Source organism: Zonotrichia leucophrys, chromosome 2 (assembly GCF_028769735.1).
Source record: "Zonotrichia leucophrys gambelii isolate GWCS_2022_RI chromosome 2, RI_Zleu_2.0, whole genome shotgun sequence".
In the NCBI taxonomy this organism is placed as follows: Eukaryota; Metazoa; Chordata; class Aves; order Passeriformes; family Passerellidae; genus Zonotrichia; species Zonotrichia leucophrys.
The window spans coordinates 83956224-83974885 of record NC_088171.1 but is presented as its reverse complement, the minus strand read 5'-3'; the positions used below and the strand labels follow the sequence as shown (position 1 = coordinate 83974885).

The following is an 18662-nucleotide window of genomic DNA, read 5'->3' as shown; positions in this document are numbered from 1 at the left end:
ATTATTTAAGATTCATGAATGAAGTCAGACTTCAGATACCAAGAAGACTGTAAAATGGTACAGGCTTTGATTACAGGAACTTCCTGGTTCTTTGTGTAAGCTCTGCATCTCTGCAGAGTGTCCTGCCTGTATTTAAAGCCAGTCCTTGCTGAAAGAATGTGATTGACCGTGGGCTGGCTGGCAGCTTTATAGGTAGCAGGGTCTTTGTTGGGGGCATGGTTACTTCTCACTGCTTTTGGAAGTTACATGGAGTAAGAAATGTCCACAGCCTGGGCTGTGGGGTTGCCTGGACTCTTAGGCACAGGTGGGAACAAGGGGTTGCAAACTGTAGCAGGTGATGATGGCAGCAGCAGACCTGGCTCCCGTGTGGTGGTAGCCAACCCTCAGTGACTCAGGCATCCATAAGCTGCTCAGAATAACTGGACTGCAGAAATCATGGCAGGATGATGACAAGTGTGTGCTTCTTTACATGAGCATGCAGAAACAGCCATGGGCTCTCCACCCCACAGCCCACAGCCCCTTCTGTGTAGAAGTTGGGAAATACTCACTGGGGTTGGCCACTGTGCCTGTGTGAAGCGGGACAAAGAGTTAGAAGCACTCGTTCAGTGAATCAGCTTCTACATGGAATTGAACAAATAACTGTAGATATCTGCCTACATTTTCCCCATCAGTAAAATGAGGATATTGCTATTGCAGAACTTCTGTCAAATAATGACACCTGCTTAGTAGTGGTTGAGATTTACTTAGTAGTGTGCATCGTCTTTTTGAAGATGAAGTCTCACTTCAGCGTTGTTCATGGTGTTGAGAACCAGTTCTGCAGAGATGAAGTCAAGACTGAAATGAGAGCATATCTGAGATTGTGTCCTAATGTGTTGGGTAAACCACAGGGTATTACTTTGATATGATGGGTAGCCTTTCTGTAAATTGACTTGTTTGTGTGCAGCCTGTGACATGGAAGTGATGAGAGATGATGCAGCTTCTAAGTACCATAAATGTGCTTTGATTGATGGTGCATAATTCTTGACTCACAGGAGGGAGGAGGTCAGTGAATTAAGCTGAAGGGTACTTGAAGCTTTGTGCATGTGGGGATTGAAATTAAAGTTGGGAGCAGTGACTAGACTTGCCAGATGACTTAAAAAAAAAAGAAAAATAAAAAAAAAGAAAAAAGGCATTAAGTGTGGGATAAAGAGATAAGTTAAAAACACTTGAGACATGAGTGAAAAGCCATGGAGTTTCTTTAAGATGGTTTTAGTATGTAGCTGAAATGAAAGTATTGAAAGAGATCTAATTTGTTTTCATTATTCTAGGAGCCAAGATGTCTACTAATACAGTATTTATGTTTGTGGTAATATCTTTCTATCATTGTGTATCTCTATAAATTTTCTGTTTAAAAAAACGACTAAACAAAGCAAAACAAAAAATCCTCTCAACCTTTCCTCCCTATGGCAATAGTACAGAGATTTTTGGGCCAGGATACATGTCTCCTGCTGTGTTATGCTGGTGAAATACAAAACAGAGAGATCCCTTTCTGAAGAGCAAGTTTAGAGATGAATCTATCAGACTGTTGGCTCCAAGGCAAACTGAGACGATCAGAGAAATTTGCTGAAGGCATGGCTAGGGTGAATGCCTCCTTTCTTACAGCAAGGGTGTTTGAGCAAGAAGGCTTGGTGATCTCCGTGCTGATGACTTTGCCCTGAAAAGAGATGTTCTCATACCATTTGCATTCCCCAGGGTCTGGTGTCTCCCAGGGGTTTGGTGGTACAGCTGCACTGGCACTCTTCCTAATGTACTTGTAATAGCAAAAAACCACTTTCTCTGAAGGAAGTTTATTTTGGTTTGACAAGTGAAATGAAATGCAGCAATAAAAGCATTCTTAGACACTTATACTGGGCTAGAAATTCAGATATTTTAACAGGAAAATAGTAGAAATGTGGAGTCATTTCTATTGAACTGGTTGTTCACAACCTTTCCTTGTATTTGAGGCAAATGTGCAGACCTATACAAATGTATTTTATTGGAAGCATGTGGAAGACAGTCTTCTAGTGCATCCTCAGATTCAAGGGGCCAACAGACAGACTCCCTAATGAGGGCAGAATTGGGAGATGTTGTTGACAGAGTGGACACTAGAGGTTAATACGGTAGAAAAGAACATAAGTAGCTCTCAATGAAATGGTACCCTACTGTGATGAAAGAGGAAGACAGAAAGAATCTAAAATCCATTTGAGTCAAGTATAAAAGTAGGTGTTGCTCTTCAGCAAGATAACTCTCAAAATTAGTTCATTGTAATTTGAAAGGAAGCCCATATGGAGTGTCTCCTTTGGATAACTGTTGGAGATGGAGGAAACTTTGAAGTGGTTTCTAGTGCTTTACATGGTGCAGAAGCTCTTGGTGCAGGTCTTTCCTGTTCTGAGACCATATCTTGGTGTTTTATTCATTTTATGGTTAGAGTTAAGTGTGTTTAGGTGCTTAAGCATGTCAGAAAAGAGAAATAACCTTCATTTATTTTTCACTACTCAAGATTAAAAATACGTTTAGGTAACTATACATTCTGATGCTGCAGCTGCCTTGGCTTGTGCTTTAGGTTGTAAATATGTCAAATAAGGAAGCAAAGTCTGTGCTTGTTTGTTGGTTTGCTTTTGTAGTCAGATGGTCTTCAAGTCCATCTAAGAAAAGATTGAAGAACATCAGTGAAAATGTTTTTGAATTTGAAAATGCTTTTGAATTTTTTAAAGGGGAGTAAAATAGCAAAAGATAATATTGCAGTTTTGCATTATTTATTGTGCCTGTAGCTTTGAAAAAAATCTTGTGATGTTAAGGCTGTCCCAAAATGAACTAGAACAGTACATTTCTGTAACTGATTTCTTACATTGTCTATAAAGCAGATATAGCAAGCTTGAGACTTGTTTTAAGCTCATATAATAAGAGGAGGGGATAAAACCCCTCAAATTTCATAGTTTAATCAAATAAGCAAATCCTGTACAAAAAAAAACCCCAACTCTGTTGTAATTTGATGTCAGTTCTGCACTAAAATCTTTTACCACAGTGCACCATTGTAACAATAAGCTTCAGTCATCACTGTCTTTCAGCTTACCTGTGATAAGCAGCACAGTATTTATTTCTGCCTTTATGTAAACATTATGCTGCAAGTGGTTCATGACAGCACTTCAGCGAGCTGTGTCATGTGAGGATACTTGAGAAATGCATCAAAGGAGCTGACATTCTTGCATTGAGGTTGAAGAAGGTTGCAGCACTTCTCTTAAAGCCAAGAAGCTTCAAGGGGAAGATCAATCTGAATTTGTTACGTTTTCTAAGTCTCTTTGTTCCTATTAAAAAGGACAAGATTCTGTCAAGCTAGTTGCATTTTCAGCTAAAAAAAAAGCCAGAGTTAAATGGGGCAAACCAGCTAAACAAAAAAAAAAAAAACCTTTCAAACTATAACATGAGATGTAGCTAAATTTGGAGTTCTTAACAGCAAGCAGCTGCTTAAGTAATTAAAGTATATAAGGTGCTACTGACCAAAGCAATTAGTATGTAATTTCATTAATGGCGTTAGGATTGCAGTAACAATATTTAAGTCTTTCTGTCCAAATCAAGATTGCAGGCAATTTGTGCCATGTCCAAGATGAGGCTGGGAGCAGTGTGGTGTTAGGGTGTGTTACAGCACCACTGTCTGAGTGGATCTGTAACTGCGCAGGAGTGGCTGTGCCTTGGGAACCCTTCTGATTAACATACCTTGCTCGAGAATTTGCATGTGCATGCACTTCTACATTTTTATAAGCTAGGATGGCAGTAAGTTTATATTTCAAACAAGGCTTTGTGGGGGCTGCTAATTTTTTTGTTTATCTTTGCAATTAATTTGTGAGCTTGCTGGTGTTCAAGGGCAAAAGCGAGTTACTGTTTTTGTGTATGTTTTTGTGGTTTGTCCTTAAGTGGTTGAAAAATCTTGGAGAGCTCAGACATAGTAGAGTGTTCCAAGTCCCTCTGAAATCTGAAGTACTGCAGATGATAGGTTTTTAAGTTGCAAGGTCGGCAACTCAAAGACAGTTGGGTGATGAGCCCAGTCACTACAGCTTCTAGGCTCCAGAATAACCATGAATATTCTTCAGAAAGATGACAATGAGTTTTAGAGCCTAAGCAGAAAAAATGCACATCACGGGGAGAATGTGGAATACACTGAAGTCGAAATACAGGTCACCTCTAAGGCTAGAGTGGCATCACTGATGAGTCACTCGGTCGGAGAACTGAGGCTGGGAAGGCTTGCCGCTGGGACACCCGTGGGTATTATTCCTATGGTGGCTAACCTGGAGGTGCTGACTTTGTTAAAAAGACACTGAGAGAAGTCCTTCAGAGCCTTCAGGCTTTACAGCAGCACTTCTGGCCTACCTTGAGCTCTGTCCTGTTGACGCATTGCCTCTTTCTAGGTCTGAGCCTTTCTAGGTCTGTAAATACGTGGGCGTGCTTTTGGCGGAGCAAACCAGTCTTCTCTGCTTTTCTGTGCTGTATTTCAGATGCGAAACAGAGCGAGGTGAGCAGGTTGTCTCACCTCTTGAGAACACTGACCCTGTGTCCACAGGTTTTTGGGGCATCTCTCCTAAGAGGGGTGGTGGGGTGAGTTAAAGCTGTGCAGTGCAGGACATTGGCTCCTTGCGAGCTTGTTTGGGCGTGCCAGTGAGTGACATCCTTGTCACGTGGGGTAAGAGAAGTGGAGACAACCTCATAAGAAGTGATGGTCTGTTAACTGAGTATCCTTCAGGGAAAATATCTTGTGTTCTTTTTCCAGCCTTGTTCTGTGGACGTGCGAGGAGGTGAGTCTAGGCAGGGGATTGGGCTCCATGAATGCCAACTAGATGGAGAAGAGCAGCAGGCTGATTTCCCAAAATCACAGGGAATGCCCTGCGTACCTGACCTGGGAATGCACACAGCTTGTGAAATCAGGCACGAGGATCTCAGAAGGAAAACGGGCATAATGGAAAAGTTTGATTTGACTCATGCAGAGCTGTGATGAGTCTTCTGCATAGCACACCTGCAGATTTCCCGTCTGGGTGAGCCTGATCTTGACTGATTTTCACCAGTGTAGCTTACTGTGCTATATAAATCACGAACAACGAGGCTTTGTCTAGCTGAAAAGAAAAGAAACTCGATTTGGTGAGTTCAGAAGAAACATTAGCACATGGTTTTCTTAGGCCTTAATAAAGTCAGGCGGATGTTACTGATTTTCAATGAAGTTTTGAATGGTAAATATAGATTACTTGTTCTTTCGAAATTGTTGCTGGTCTCGGGTTAGTTGTTGGTGACATAATCCTTGATTGGGGTTGGGGGTTTTTTTGGTTGCTATCTTACGTTAAAAAAACCAAAACAGGTTGACTAATGGGAATTCTTGGAACCAGTGTAGTCACAGCAGAGAGAGGCATCACAGAGCTTTTAGCTTTTATAAATGCCTGTTTTCCTGCTGAGCGGAGTGGGGTGCAGACACCTTCAGCGGTGGCTCCACACCGCCATTTGGGATGAGACTGCAGCAATATGCTCTGCCATCTGGGGATCCGTGCGTGCGGCAGGACTGGAGCGTTCCCTTCTCATGCACTGGAGGTTCACGCTTCCTTACAGCAGTAATTCCTCTCAAATCTTCCACCCTTTGCTGACAAGGCCAAGGGAGGAGATCTCCTTATTCTGCACCCCAAAGGACTATGTGATTTTACAGAAGCAGCTGCTTGACTTGCCTGAAAGAAGAGCCTAAAATAGACAACTGATTCGGGGGCAGCATATCTGTGTGCAGATGAAATTAAATGCGTGCCCCAAAACTGCTGCTTTAGTAGGGCAAAGAAATGAAGGAAAAGCTTATATCAAGGTGCTGCCTATGCAATAAGAGGACATCTGGATGGCAGCTGCCTTTGTCTCTGAAGTGAAGCTAAGGTAGCTAGGCTTGCTCATCATTATTTGTTGGGTACTGGGTTTAAAAGTCAAGTCAGGTGCAATTTCTAATGTTCTTGTAGAAACAATTAAGTTTCTACAAGTCCACAACAGCCTCTTCAAGGAGGCTTTTTTAATGTCTTTTAGTGTTGCAATTCCAAACAACTCTCCCCTAGTTTAGTCTCTTGTAGATATTTTATCAAAATAACAACTGCAGGTAATACTGAACTATTAAAGCAACTGATAAAAAGAAACCAAAATTACCCTGGCGTTTAAGCATTTTACTTTTTCACATGACTTTGGTTCTGTTAAGTTTGACAAGAAGTGCCTTAAATATGAAATATTCCAAGTTATCTGCTTTGTATGTCCATCAGTCATAGCTAGGTAACTATTGTATGCTGAAAACGCAATATTTAATTAACTTGGAAGAATAGCTGATTCATTAATTGCTGTGTGCAACTTTTGGAACTTCTATTACGTCCTCCAACATGCTTTGTGAGCCAGCAACAAACCTGTTTGGGGCAAAATTCAAAACTCACGGTTTAACCTTGGGAGTAAAGGTTAGCTCAGGTATCAGGTGATTTGGGACATGCTTAGTATAATAATAATAATAATAATAATAATAATAATAATAATAATAATAATAATGCTTCAGCACCAGCTCTGCAGACCCATCACTTCCTGAAGAGAAATGCTAATGGACTTTCTGGGCTAATCCAACCACTTTTGACTTGAAAGCTTTGCTGAAGTTGTTGTGGAGGGGGTTTGAAATGAAACCCACTATACAGGAAGGCTGGAGTTTGCTGGCTGCCAGGCAGGGGCCTCCCCAAGCAGTCGGGCGATGCTCGATGCTCTCTCGGAGCAGCCGCTGGTGCCGGAGCAGGCAGGGCGTTGCCGGCTGTGGCTGGAGCTCCGGCAGGCAGCGCGTTAGGAGCTGGTGCGCGATGTTTCCCGGAGCAGGGATAAAGCCTGGGCTCTCTTGGCAGGATGGGAGGGACTAATCCGTGCAGTGGTATTTATATTGATTTGTAAGGATTGTTCAGCTGGGATTACTCAGCTGGGTATTATGGTGTTTAATCAGGGACACAGGTTCCCGAAAGGAAGGCAATAGATGCTTTGACTGTCTTTAACTTTGCCTTTAATAGCTTTTGATTTGCAACACACGTGTAGCTCTTCTCATCTGTGTGAATTTTAAACTTCGTCTTGAACTGTCACTTGTGTAGTAGTGTTATTTGTCTATATTTGATTAGCATTCTCATTTTTTCTTCTTTTTCTTGGACATGAACAATAAGAATAAAATATCCAAGTAAAACTTTAGAGAAGCACTATGAGTAGAAATCTGTATATGGAAAATGGTAGAGTAAATTCGGAAAAATAATTTTTTTCATGTAAATGTAAGAAAAATATTTAATTATTAGGTATTTTAAAGCTTTTTATTCTGTTTCTGATGTAGGACTGGGTAATCTCAATAAAGATGCAACTAAACCTGACCTTTTCTGTGTCAAATTGCAGCTCTCACTGATACAAGATATCTTTTTAGAGCCATTCTCTCATAAATGTGACTGTCTGATATAATATGCAGTCAAGCATTTACCCTGTGGTCATCTGACAGTATTTCAATTCCCTTCTTCATTGCCACCCAGTGTTGTGCTTCTTCAGCTCTTGTAAGTTCCTTAATGGCTCAGTAACATGGGTTTGCCTGTTGTCTGAAAAGTTCCAGTGGATTTTCTGTTTGTTTTGTATGGGCTGCACAGGCCAGGAGCCCTTTTGCTGCTCCGGTGTTCCACACGTACTTTCTTTTGAAGGATAAGTGGCAGTCTTTGCATGATCATCATTTTGGGATGTATTGGCAGGGCTTGCTTTCTCAGTTTTGCTGTTGAGGTTATGCATCAGGAGTGTGGCACCCAGTTAACATCACCAGGAAGGTAAGACTTGAATGGAGAATCCCTGGGGTCACTTGATCTGTCTGTGTCTCATGTTCACTCTTTCTTTTCTTTTTTGTCCTGAGTTAAGGGTGGGCCACAACAAGGCTGTAGGTTCATGACTACTCCTCACAAAGCTATGACTTAAGCTTCAGCTTTGCTTCTGTTCCTGTCTCCTTTTGGGCCAGGAAAATCCATCTGTGCACTCTGTCATGTATTGCATCCTTCACCAATGTAACCACTCTGTCCTTGAGGTTTTTTTTGAGGATTAGTCTACTCTGACCCCAGGTTTGGCAATTGAAAGAATATCCCATTCTGCCTTCTGTGGTGCTGCTTCTGTCTTGGTAACTGAGGCTGGTTTGGGTTTTCCTTGTCTTGATAAACCCAAACAAAAAAATGCTTTCTTTTTAAAGGTCTTTATCAGTCTTTTTCTTAAATCAGTGAAAAGCAGGTGACACGAGAAAAAGGTACAGGAAAACCACTGAGCCTCATGTTCATGGAAAAAACCCGCAGATGTTACCAGTTACTTGAAAATCACTCTTTTCACTGGATTTTGTAATCTGCTCAAGAATTATGGTTTCCTGGAGGTCTGCTTAATCTGGTGTTCTGCTTAAGTGGTGTGCTTACTCAATAGTTACTCTGCAGCAGTGGTTGTCCAGGCCCTGGCCTGCAAAGAGGGTTTGGAAGGGCTGATTGCTGTTATCAGCGATAGCTGGACCAGGGTGTGCTCCCCCAGGAGGAGGTGGGCAGTCCCAATGTGCAGTGACACAGGATCAGCTGGTGTCCTGTTTGGCTTTGGGTTCAAACTTTGACCTGATGCTTTTTTAGGAGGGAAGGTATGCTTTCTTCTGGTGTGGGTGTCTGTTTGTTTTTTTTCTGGTTTTTTTTGTTTGTTTTTTTTTTTTTGGTTTAGTTTTTTGTTTTTTTTTTTTTTTTTTTTGGTTTTTTTTTTTTGGGGTTTTTTTGGTTTTTTTTTTTTGTTTCTTTTTTTTGTGGTTGTTTTTTGTTTTTTTTTTTTTCCCAAGGCTGCAGATTTCCTTTGAGAAAATGGGTGTCAGTAATTCTGTTTTCTAAATGGTCTGCGTCAGTCTGGAAAAGGGACTGGCCATGACTTACATATTTTAATCTTATCTCTTATAGTTGGAACATGTGCAATCAATCAGAATTCTAGGCGGTTTAGATGATTTCCTTGGCTTTCAAGCGCCTCTCTCCTGCTGATGCCATTAGTGCTTCAACACTTACGTGTGCAGTGGAGTCTAGTGAGTTCAGCAGTGGTGGTGGTGATAACCCACCCACAGCAATTGTCTGTCAAGGGAACCAATATCCAATATCCATCCATCCACTCTGCAAAAGGACCAACCTGACTCTGCAGTCCTTGGGTGAGAAACGACACCATGTACAGTGGGAAGTGCTTCTGAACGTTATCTGTGAATAATTGCAGCACCATCCAAGGGCAAAACCAATAAAATCTCCATCAGAGACATGATTTGCTGTAGTTTATCCCCATAATTAGCAAATAAAACCCCCTTGTACATCCTCCCTTCCCCAAAATACCTAGCTTTCATCATCTTCACTTTTTGGGATGCCAAGCTTTAGGTGTGAACTGGACAAAAACTGAATTTTTCATTTTTTAGCCTTCCATCTTCTTCTGTCAGAATTCCTAATTCCATTTTGCCCACTAATCCAAGTGCCCAACTTCATTCCTTCCTGCTGCAGGGCACCTATAGCCAGTTGTTCCTGTTACTCATTGAAGCTTCAGTTTTTTATGAGCACCTCTCATATGTAGCTTATTCCTATAGTTGTTACCTAGCAACATTAATTTTGTTCAATTTAATGTGTCTTCTATTTCAAGAAATCTATCAGGTGTGTTTTAAGAACATATCTGGAGTCCAACCATGAACCTTTAGAAAAGAGGTGTGAAATAATAAAGAGGGTTCTCTCCGGCACCTGTAATTAAAGTGTGTATACTTGGTGTTAGCCATCACGGCCATACTGGCGGAAATGGGAATAGATGTGTGTGGTGTTTAAAAATCACCTGGAGAATACTGAAGCAGTTACAAGTTCACTGTTGATTTCTCTGTGTGGCTGTCTGGTTTCAGTGTGCTCAAAAAGCACAGATGCCTATCTCAATTTCATGCTCTTTTACCAACCAGCATCTCTGTTTCTTGCCCTTCTCTCCGCGGCATGGTCCATTTAGCATTTTGCAAGCTGCACATGCACCGATTTGAGGTTTTGTAGGCCAGCAACCGTACTTACAGTACAAAATCAAGGATTTCACTTAAGCTGAAGAATGTTAAAATGCAATAAAGGAAAGGAGTGCAGAGGCTCATAAGGAGACTTACAAGGCATATAAAGTTTTGGGGTTCAGGCTTGTAATTTTTAATTCAGGTTGTGGCTACTCTGGGGTGAGTGATGCCTCTAGGACACAAAGTTGTGTCTTCTTTCACTTTAAATGAACAAAAAAACCCTGTGAGCTTCTAATGTTCAATTGAGGCAGTCTTGATATTTTTGTAATTCTGTCTGACAGCCTTGTCTGATCTGGAGAACACTGTGAAAGCATAGGGTTTGCAAATGTTTTTTTATGTTGTCTTTTTGTTTCTTGTGCTTAACTTCCCATCCATATGGAGCTTTCAAGAAATCAGGAGGGGAGAGATTGCATAGAATTGGAGCCTGATACTGGGAACGGAGGGTGTCATTCAGCTGTAGCATCACTGTAGAGGGCACTGTGGGATTTTTAAAAATTTGTAAGAGATCTGCTTATTATCATCCACCTTCTGTTGCATGCATCTCTCAGAGGTGTAGAAGCTGCCAAGTACTAAATACATGCATCCGTAGGGGGCTGTGGATACCAGTTGTTTGAAAATTACAGATCAACTGGTGCCTGTGGCATTAGTGGAACCTGAAACCAGAGTCTGGAGGGATATGAGACTTTTGTGTAAACATAGTGAGTGTAGTAACATGGTCAGAGGGAGAAAGTAATAGAGGAGCAGGAGTGTTACCTAGAATGGACTTCTCTTTGCATCACAACAACTGTGTGTTGTCAGTAATAGTACACTTTCAAAAAATTGTAGTGATGGAGATTTCTGAAAAGTCTTTCTAAAATGGCATTTGGACATGGTACTGGAGGTACGTGCTGCAGTGCTCTTGTGCAAGGGGTGCCCTTAATATGAAGGGCAGTCTGAGAAAAGAGTTTGTGTACACATCTCACTGTGGGAATCCTTACCTGCATTTTTGATCCTAAAACATGAGATTTACACAGTGCCAAAACCCTTGCAAAACGTAATTGCATCACCAGTATGAATCAGAAGAACTTACATGTGATTTTAGAGGATTTGAAACAGAATCTTGAGATAGATACCACACGTACTTTTTATGTCTCTTTTTTTTCCCTTTTTAAGCTCTGATACAATTCTTCTGTTCATTTTACTATAAATGTATTTTCCTTGTATCACCTGTGATTTGCATAGTGTGTCACTGCATCATCAATGCAGGATGGTAGGCTGTAGGCAACTGTGTGTTCCTATTCTTTCACTGTTTCCATCTGTCTCCTTGAGGGTTAATTCATATGTGCTGGAGAGGCTGCTCACAACTTGGATACCATGCTCTACTCAGCTAACTTCAGTGAAATCCTACATTAGGTATATCATAGCTTTTTTTGTTTTGTCAAGATGGCCCTTGAATGTGCTGCTCTGAAACTCATTTTGCTGATGCTAGGTTATCAGATAGGAATAGGTGATCAATCAACAGCTGCCTATCTGTATCAAACACTTGTTTATAGATGTGCTGTTAGGTTTCTTATAGTATCAGACTTAATTCCATGGCGACAGAAAAATGCTATAGTCTTTTTATAAATCTTCTTCTGAATTCCTAGTAGCTCTTGCATCATTTATCTCTGGGAACTGATACAAGAGATTATGCTGGATGATTAAATTTAAAAATGAACAAACGAGAAGGAAATTATTTATTTTTTTAGATAAAATGTTTTTACAAACCTCTTAAATCACAATTAATTTAAGTCCTGTGATGTTTTTCAAAGTGTTCCCTATGAATTGTGGACCATATGTGAAAGGGAAGGATGTTTGCTGTACATTCATTTAGAGACATTAAATGCATCCTGGTCTGTAGTCAACCATGTTTATCTCTTTTTCAGTAAATAGAATTTCTGTGATGCAGTGAGCCCCCTGACAGCCATGAAAATACCTGCTTTCTTCAGGAAGCTGGCACAGCTGAAGATGAGCAGGATCATTTCAGCTTTGTGTCGCTTCAGAATAAGTGGGATCCTGCTTAGTCTTGTTAGCTGAGCTTAACATGTCAAGGCCAACAACTACCAAAATAAGTAAATAAATGAGGATCTAGGGGATAGACAAGGACTAGAAGCAGAAAGGCAAGTGGGACATGGTTAAGTACAGATTAAAGTTTGCTCAGGCTTAATTTAGGGGTTATCATCCCTCCTGTATTATGCTTGAAAACATTAAAAATGTATTCAAGGTGCTTTTTTTTTAAATGGAGCATGACAGCGTACCTACCTAGCTAGCTTAACTAGCTTAGTCGAGCTTTTGTAACAAAGTTTTCCTCTTTCCTTGAATGGAACTTTTAAATCTTTTCTTGTAATTGAAATAATGATTTACTCTACCAAAAATATTACTTGCAACATCCAGTGGAGCTGGTTTCTGAACAAAGCCAAAGTTTAACAAATTGTGGGCAAAGAAACAAAAGGAAGTTTAGACAGCTGCCAGTGTGTGCACTTTGGTTCTAGTTTGGGAAAGAACATTGTTCACAGAAGAGTCTACAAAACTGCCAGTACCCTGTCCACCACCAGAAGTGTGTCAGACCTAGGTTTTGCAAGTGTTCTCATTTAAAAATGACAGTCAAAAGCAAAGGGCTGTTTGCATGTTTGTGCAAGGAGGTGGCAAGTGCTTCTGTGCTTCTCACCTGAAATGGAAGAATAGACTTTGAATATCCACTTTCCTACTCCTTGATTTTATGTCAGAGTTCAATACAGATTAGGGAAAATATCATTTTTGTATCCCTGGAAGTGCATATATGCAAGATATTTGGGGAGCTGGAAGCTCCTCAGCAACCTGTAACTCTGCCTGCTAGATTCTTTCAGGTCAGTCACAAAATCTGTGTGTGCATGCTTGGAGGACCAGCATGGTGCTGTGCTGGATCAAAGTCCAATAATTTGCAAATTTTGCTGTTAACTAGCAAGCCTTCTCAAAGTCAGTTTAGTCAATGTTTTTTTTGTATTTTTTTTTTCTGCATAGGGTTGTCTTGATGGAGGCGGGATCTCACTGGTTGGTGGAGAGAGATACTTTGAAGGATTGCACTGTATATGAAATACCCTTCTGAACTGTATGCCTGCATATGGTTGAAACAGTTAGAAATCCTGTGGAGGGCTTATTTGATTTTTTAAAGTTAAACTCTGTGGAGAGCCATCACAGTAACATCCTGGATTACTTGGCAGGCTGAGACATCTGCTGGCACTTCTGAGGTGTAGGCTGCAGCAGTGAGGTTTCCTATTGCATCATGCTGAAATCTCTCCAAAACATAATGGTATTTAGTAGTAAATGCCGTTGTATAGAGGTGAAACTGTATGAAATTCAAGATTGCAGGCTTTGTCTTCAACAAGCTTAAGGATCTTAAGGATCTTTTGCTGCTGCAAAAGTTTTATAGCAAGACTGAGGGCTATTATGAACAGTGCTGCACCTACAGAGAAAAGGAGCTGACAGAGAAGTGAGACCAGATTCTGGACTTCAGTGCAGCATATTATTAGGAGAACTCTATATGCGCCTTGTCAGTGTCTGTCCTGTTAGAAATTGAATTTAGGTGTGTAATTGATATTCTTAAATGCCAGCTAATGGTAATTCAATGCTTTAAACTATGTACTTGCTTTGCTTAGTGTTTTGCATGAAGTACCTCGTTTTATGCATATTAGGCTACATAGGACACCTTTGCAACTGTTTGCTTGTTCAGGGATAGCTTGAGATGACTCTTAATCATTCCTCCCATGTTACAATCACCTGAAAACTTAATGATCTTGCACGCTAATAGCTTTGTCTAAATTGTTAATAAATTAGCACCCTCAGGGACCAAGCCATATGGACTTCCACTGAATGAATATATGCCTAGACTTTCTTCCCTTTCTGCTTTTCACCATGCTAAACAATTGCTGTTAGTTGCTGTCATTTACTCCCTGACTCTGTGGTCAGGGTCTGTCTTCTATGTCTCCTGCATCCAACCCCTAAGCTTTTACTTGACAGCCATCTGACACCCTGCAGCTCAGTACTTTAGATGAATGATAAAATTTAAAAGCCTTGTAATTTGGCCTCTCCCTCTTTATACTCCTACTTCTGTGGTTCCCTTGTGATTGCTCAAGAAGTGTTTTTGATATGTCCTCTCCAAACAGGATAAGAATCTGGAGGATGGAATGAAATTTAAGTTGCAGCTCTGTCTCAAGATCACTAAAAATAGCAGGAAAATTATTGTAGACTTTGTCCAAGAAAAGCAAAGCTTAGATTGTTGAAAATGCATCAGCTAGCTGACATACAGAGAAGATGGTGTAACCTAGTGAAGGCGAGTCTCAGCAGTAGTGTAGTAGCTGTTAAATTAAAAAATTGAGGGAAATTACCATAAATAATTGAAAGGAAGAAACCTGTTTGTGGGATGATGTGGTGATTTTTTCCATTTCAGTTTTGTTGTTTTTTTTATTTTTGACATGTGTAAACCTTGAAATCCTCTTGAGTACATTCTAAGTGGCTGTTACTTTACTATAAAGAGCCTACTGACTTGCAGTGAGAAACTTGGTGTTTCATGTCACTAAATAGAGCTCAGGTGCAGGGGCATGACCAGAAACCTGTTTTGTCGGATCTCAGGATCTCAGTCCTGAGGTGCCGAGCCACTGAGACCACCCTTGGGGGGCTCGGGAGTCCTGGAATGTTGCCAGAAGTGTCTGGTGGCTGGACTTTGGTCCTACACAGGAGACGACACCTGTATGAGGATAGGAGGACTTCACCGGGGTGAATGGTGAAGGGATTAGTTAATTAGAGGGTGAGACACAGGGTTTAGGATTTATGTACAGGGGGGTTTAGAGAAGTAAGATGGAGGAATTGGGGCGTGTCCTGTCCTTCTTCTTCTTCTCCTCCATCTTCTTTGGTGATGGTGGCACTTTCGGATTGGTTATTACTGAAAGTGCACTGAGTAATAAGAATAAATGGTATTGGGGAAAAATGATAAATATTGTACACGTAACAATGGGTATAAAGATAGGTGCCTGCCCGGAGGGCGGCACAGTGTGCTCATGGCTGACTGCTGAGCAGATCTCTGTCGGGCTGAAAGAACATCTTTTAGATAAACAATTAATAAACATAAAAACTGAAAGAAGAACTGAAGCCTCTTCTCGTCCTTCGATACGCAGGCTGCCCCAAGGCCACTCCGGGCCTTTCTAGGCCCTTCAAACAGCCGAAAACCCGACACTGTTTAATTCTGAGCAGGTCTTTTGTTCACCCAACACTGAGAATGGAGGTCATCAGCATCCCAATACAATTGCCATGTAAATGCCATGTTCAGATCTCATTATGGTTATCAGGGCATGTTGTTGGTGGACAGAAATTGAGCGATGCCTGTTTTACATTATAACCTCAAGAAATGTGATATTTGTACAAAATAATTTATGGTATCTGAAAGAAAATAGTGCAGCTGGTTGCAAGCTGCTTCTGATGGTTCATTTACCTATAAAACATGGCAAAAGACCAGCTCCATCGCTTGTCTCTACTTTCCATCCCTGTCATGAAGAGTTTTGTGAGACAGAAAGTTTGCTGGCAGCAATGGTATGTTTTGCTAGGCCAGTTGATACAGCTGGAAAATAAGGGCACATTTTTGGCTGCACAAAGCTCTGTTGGGTCAGGAGTAGCTGTTCAGGCAGTGGCTGTGCTGTAACCAGAAGCAGATATCAATGTGTGTGTTCATCAGCCTGCTGAACTCCTGATAGGGAGTGATGTAACTTGTGGCTAGGGAGTAATTACAGTGCTCTGCGAGAGGAGTTCAGAGAGTGGTTAGTGCAAAGGGCTTGCAGAGTTCTCTTGTCTTGCAGAGTAATTATGATCGTTAAGGAGGAATGATTCAGCACAAGTTACTTATTTACAGTGAGGTAAGGTGGCGAATATAGAAAGATTGGTGCTCTTTTTAGGGACTGATGTTCCTCCAGCCAGCCACACCACATCCTTGATTGATTTACTTTGTACTCTTTAAGGTAGAAGTCTATCTATCACACTGCAAGAGCAGGGATACAGATAGATCTTTCTATATGAAAGTTGCTGGACTGCCCTTCAAAATACCATGTCACAAAACTACGGTAGGATTTTAAACAAGATGTAATAATCACTTGTATAGTGATGTCTTCCAGGACTGCAGCACTGTCTTAATTTTTTTTCCTTCTAAATTATTCAGTCTTTCAAAGTATTTATTACAATGTTGGACAATCTAAACTTGATACTTTGCCAAGCCAAACTGAGGTATTTGTAAGTGATATGCTTTGGAAATATATAGCAGTTTATCGGTAAGTGAAGTGGTGCTTCACATTAGCATTGTTGTTATTAAAAAATCCCACTAAATTCTTGTGTGATACACACACACACACATACATATATATAGAGAGAGAGAGAGAGAGTAAATACTGTAATATTTATTCTGTGTCCATAGCTTTTCTCCATGGAAGGCAAAACAAATCTCCATTGCTGGCTCTTACTTGTTGTGGTTTTCTACTCTAAGAAAAATACATTATTTCTGTAATAATAATTTGCACTGTAAAAATGTAGTTAAAAAATTATGTTACAATTTTACTGAAACTTAGTCGTTGCTCTTGCCGCATTTCCTTCGCCTGGGACTTCCAGATGTGTTACACTGCCTTCGTTTTGTCTTTCAGATGACGATGTGGACCTGGAAGCTCTGGTGAACGACATGAACTCCTCGTTTGAAAGCTTATACTCCACGTGCAGCATGCAGTCGGAGACGGCTCCGCTGCTGCAGAACGGGCAGCTGAGCCGCAGCCAGCTGCCGTCCCCGGGGCCCGGCGCCCCGCAGCCCACGTCCCCCCGGCAGCGGGTGCAGCGCTCCCAGCCCGTGCGCATCATGGCTGTCAGGTAGGGACGCGGCACTCGCCTCCTCTTCCGTAAGGTGCCGTGAACTGGCCTCAAAAGAGCTGTATTTTAAAAGAGGAGATCCACTTTGGGAAGAATTTGGCGTTAGACTGGACTTCTGTGTAGAAAAGTGTAGGACATAATATTTCCACATATTATCACCCTTCTTTTAGTCAAGTTTTGAGGTTTCTGCAGTAGCTGATTTGTAGAAGTGTTTCATTGGTACCAGTTGGCAGAAGCTATATCCATATTTGGATTTTTTCCAAACTGTTAAAGCCAGTGCTCTCAAGTCTGGTGTCCACTGACAGCCTATAGGTTTTATTAAACATAAGAGATCATGTAGACAGATGAGGGTATGCTTAACTGCTTTTGATACACAGCAAGTTCCTCTCTCTTTGTGGAGGTTTCCTCAATGGTTTAAGACCAACAAACAAAAAAAAAAAAATTTCTTATTTAGCTATCTGTTCTTCCCAGGGCACTTTCAGCTCACTCACTTCAGTGCACTGTGTTGTCATTACCAAAAAAAGTATTAAAGTTGTGTCCCCCTGTTGTAAAGCTGAGGACTGGAATTCAGGCTTCAAGAGGAAAACTCTTGATGGTGATGGGAGAGTATATAGGTGATGTACAGGTTCTTAAAATCTTTTTAGGCAGCAGGAGGAAGGCAGCTCCTATCAGCATGAGTAGGTAAACTAATTTTTTTCCTGCTAGGTAGCAGTTTGTTCTTTGAAGGAAGTGAAAAGTAATAGTATAATAAAAGAAAAATACCATGTGTAGAAGGGGTGGCTTCTAACTCTTAACACTGATGTATTGCTTATAGGAATGGTATCTGTAAGACAGGCAACTTTTCTATTTGAATGGATATGCAGTGCAGCTAGGTCAGCTAATGATGCCATCAGTTCTACAGGTATTTCACAGTTAACCTTGAATGGGGCTGTACTGGAAAATGTACTCTCTGGAGTCCTATAGCTGTTGATAATTTGTAAATATCTCAGTCAAATCACTTAAATTATTTTTGGTGTTTAAAAACTTAGCAACTCTTATTATAGAAGACTCTGCCTTTTTGAAATCTATACTTCAATGCACACCAGAACATCCTGTGTTTATCATCATCAAAGAGGGTGATGGTGAAGCTTCTATTCAGGGTTATCTGGATTCATCTTGTTTGCCACCAGAACAGAGTGATTTGACTCTGGTCTCCTAGGAGCACAGGTTTATGTGTGTGTCAGTTATAAAGTAAATGCTCCACTGGCAGCTGTACAGCCACAGCAGAGCACAGCACAGAGAACTCCCAGCTTCAGGAAACCACACCTTTCTAATTGTATTGGTTCCATTTCTTACAGTGGAGGTCAGTCAAAAACTTGCAGTGCAGCGCCCTGTTGCACAGATATGACATGTGTACTGGTCTGAAGAAATCTTACACTGTCCTTTTACCCTGTGCTGTAGAGAACTGCACACATGGGGAGCACAAAAAAAAAATTAATATATGAAGCAGGTCAAGTAGTTGTTGGCATAGTTCATAGTTACGGTTAGAACTGCTGTTAATTGCACCCCCCCAGATCTGTAAGACTCGTTCATGGAATACCAAGGCAACTAAATTGCAGGACAAAGTTACCTGTGGAGCAGGTTTCACAGTAGTTGTATTTTGCCATCCCCCAGGTACAGGCAAATACAAATGAGAGTGCCCAGAGTGGGGCATGCT

At 41.0% G+C, this 18662-nt stretch overlaps 1 protein-coding gene across 3 annotated transcripts in view; it reads left to right on the top strand.

Moving 5' to 3' along the window:
• The window catches only part of GRB10 (growth factor receptor bound protein 10), a 145727-nt gene that overhangs the window by 72657 nt on the left and 54408 nt on the right, over positions 1–18662 (top strand). For all 3 annotated transcript variants that reach the window (XM_064705570.1, XM_064705571.1, XM_064705572.1), the window contains one exon: positions 16750–16966. In XM_064705570.1, the coding sequence (XP_064561640.1) occupies positions 16750–16966 (217 nt within the window). The remainder of the gene's footprint in view (positions 1–16749; positions 16967–18662) is intronic.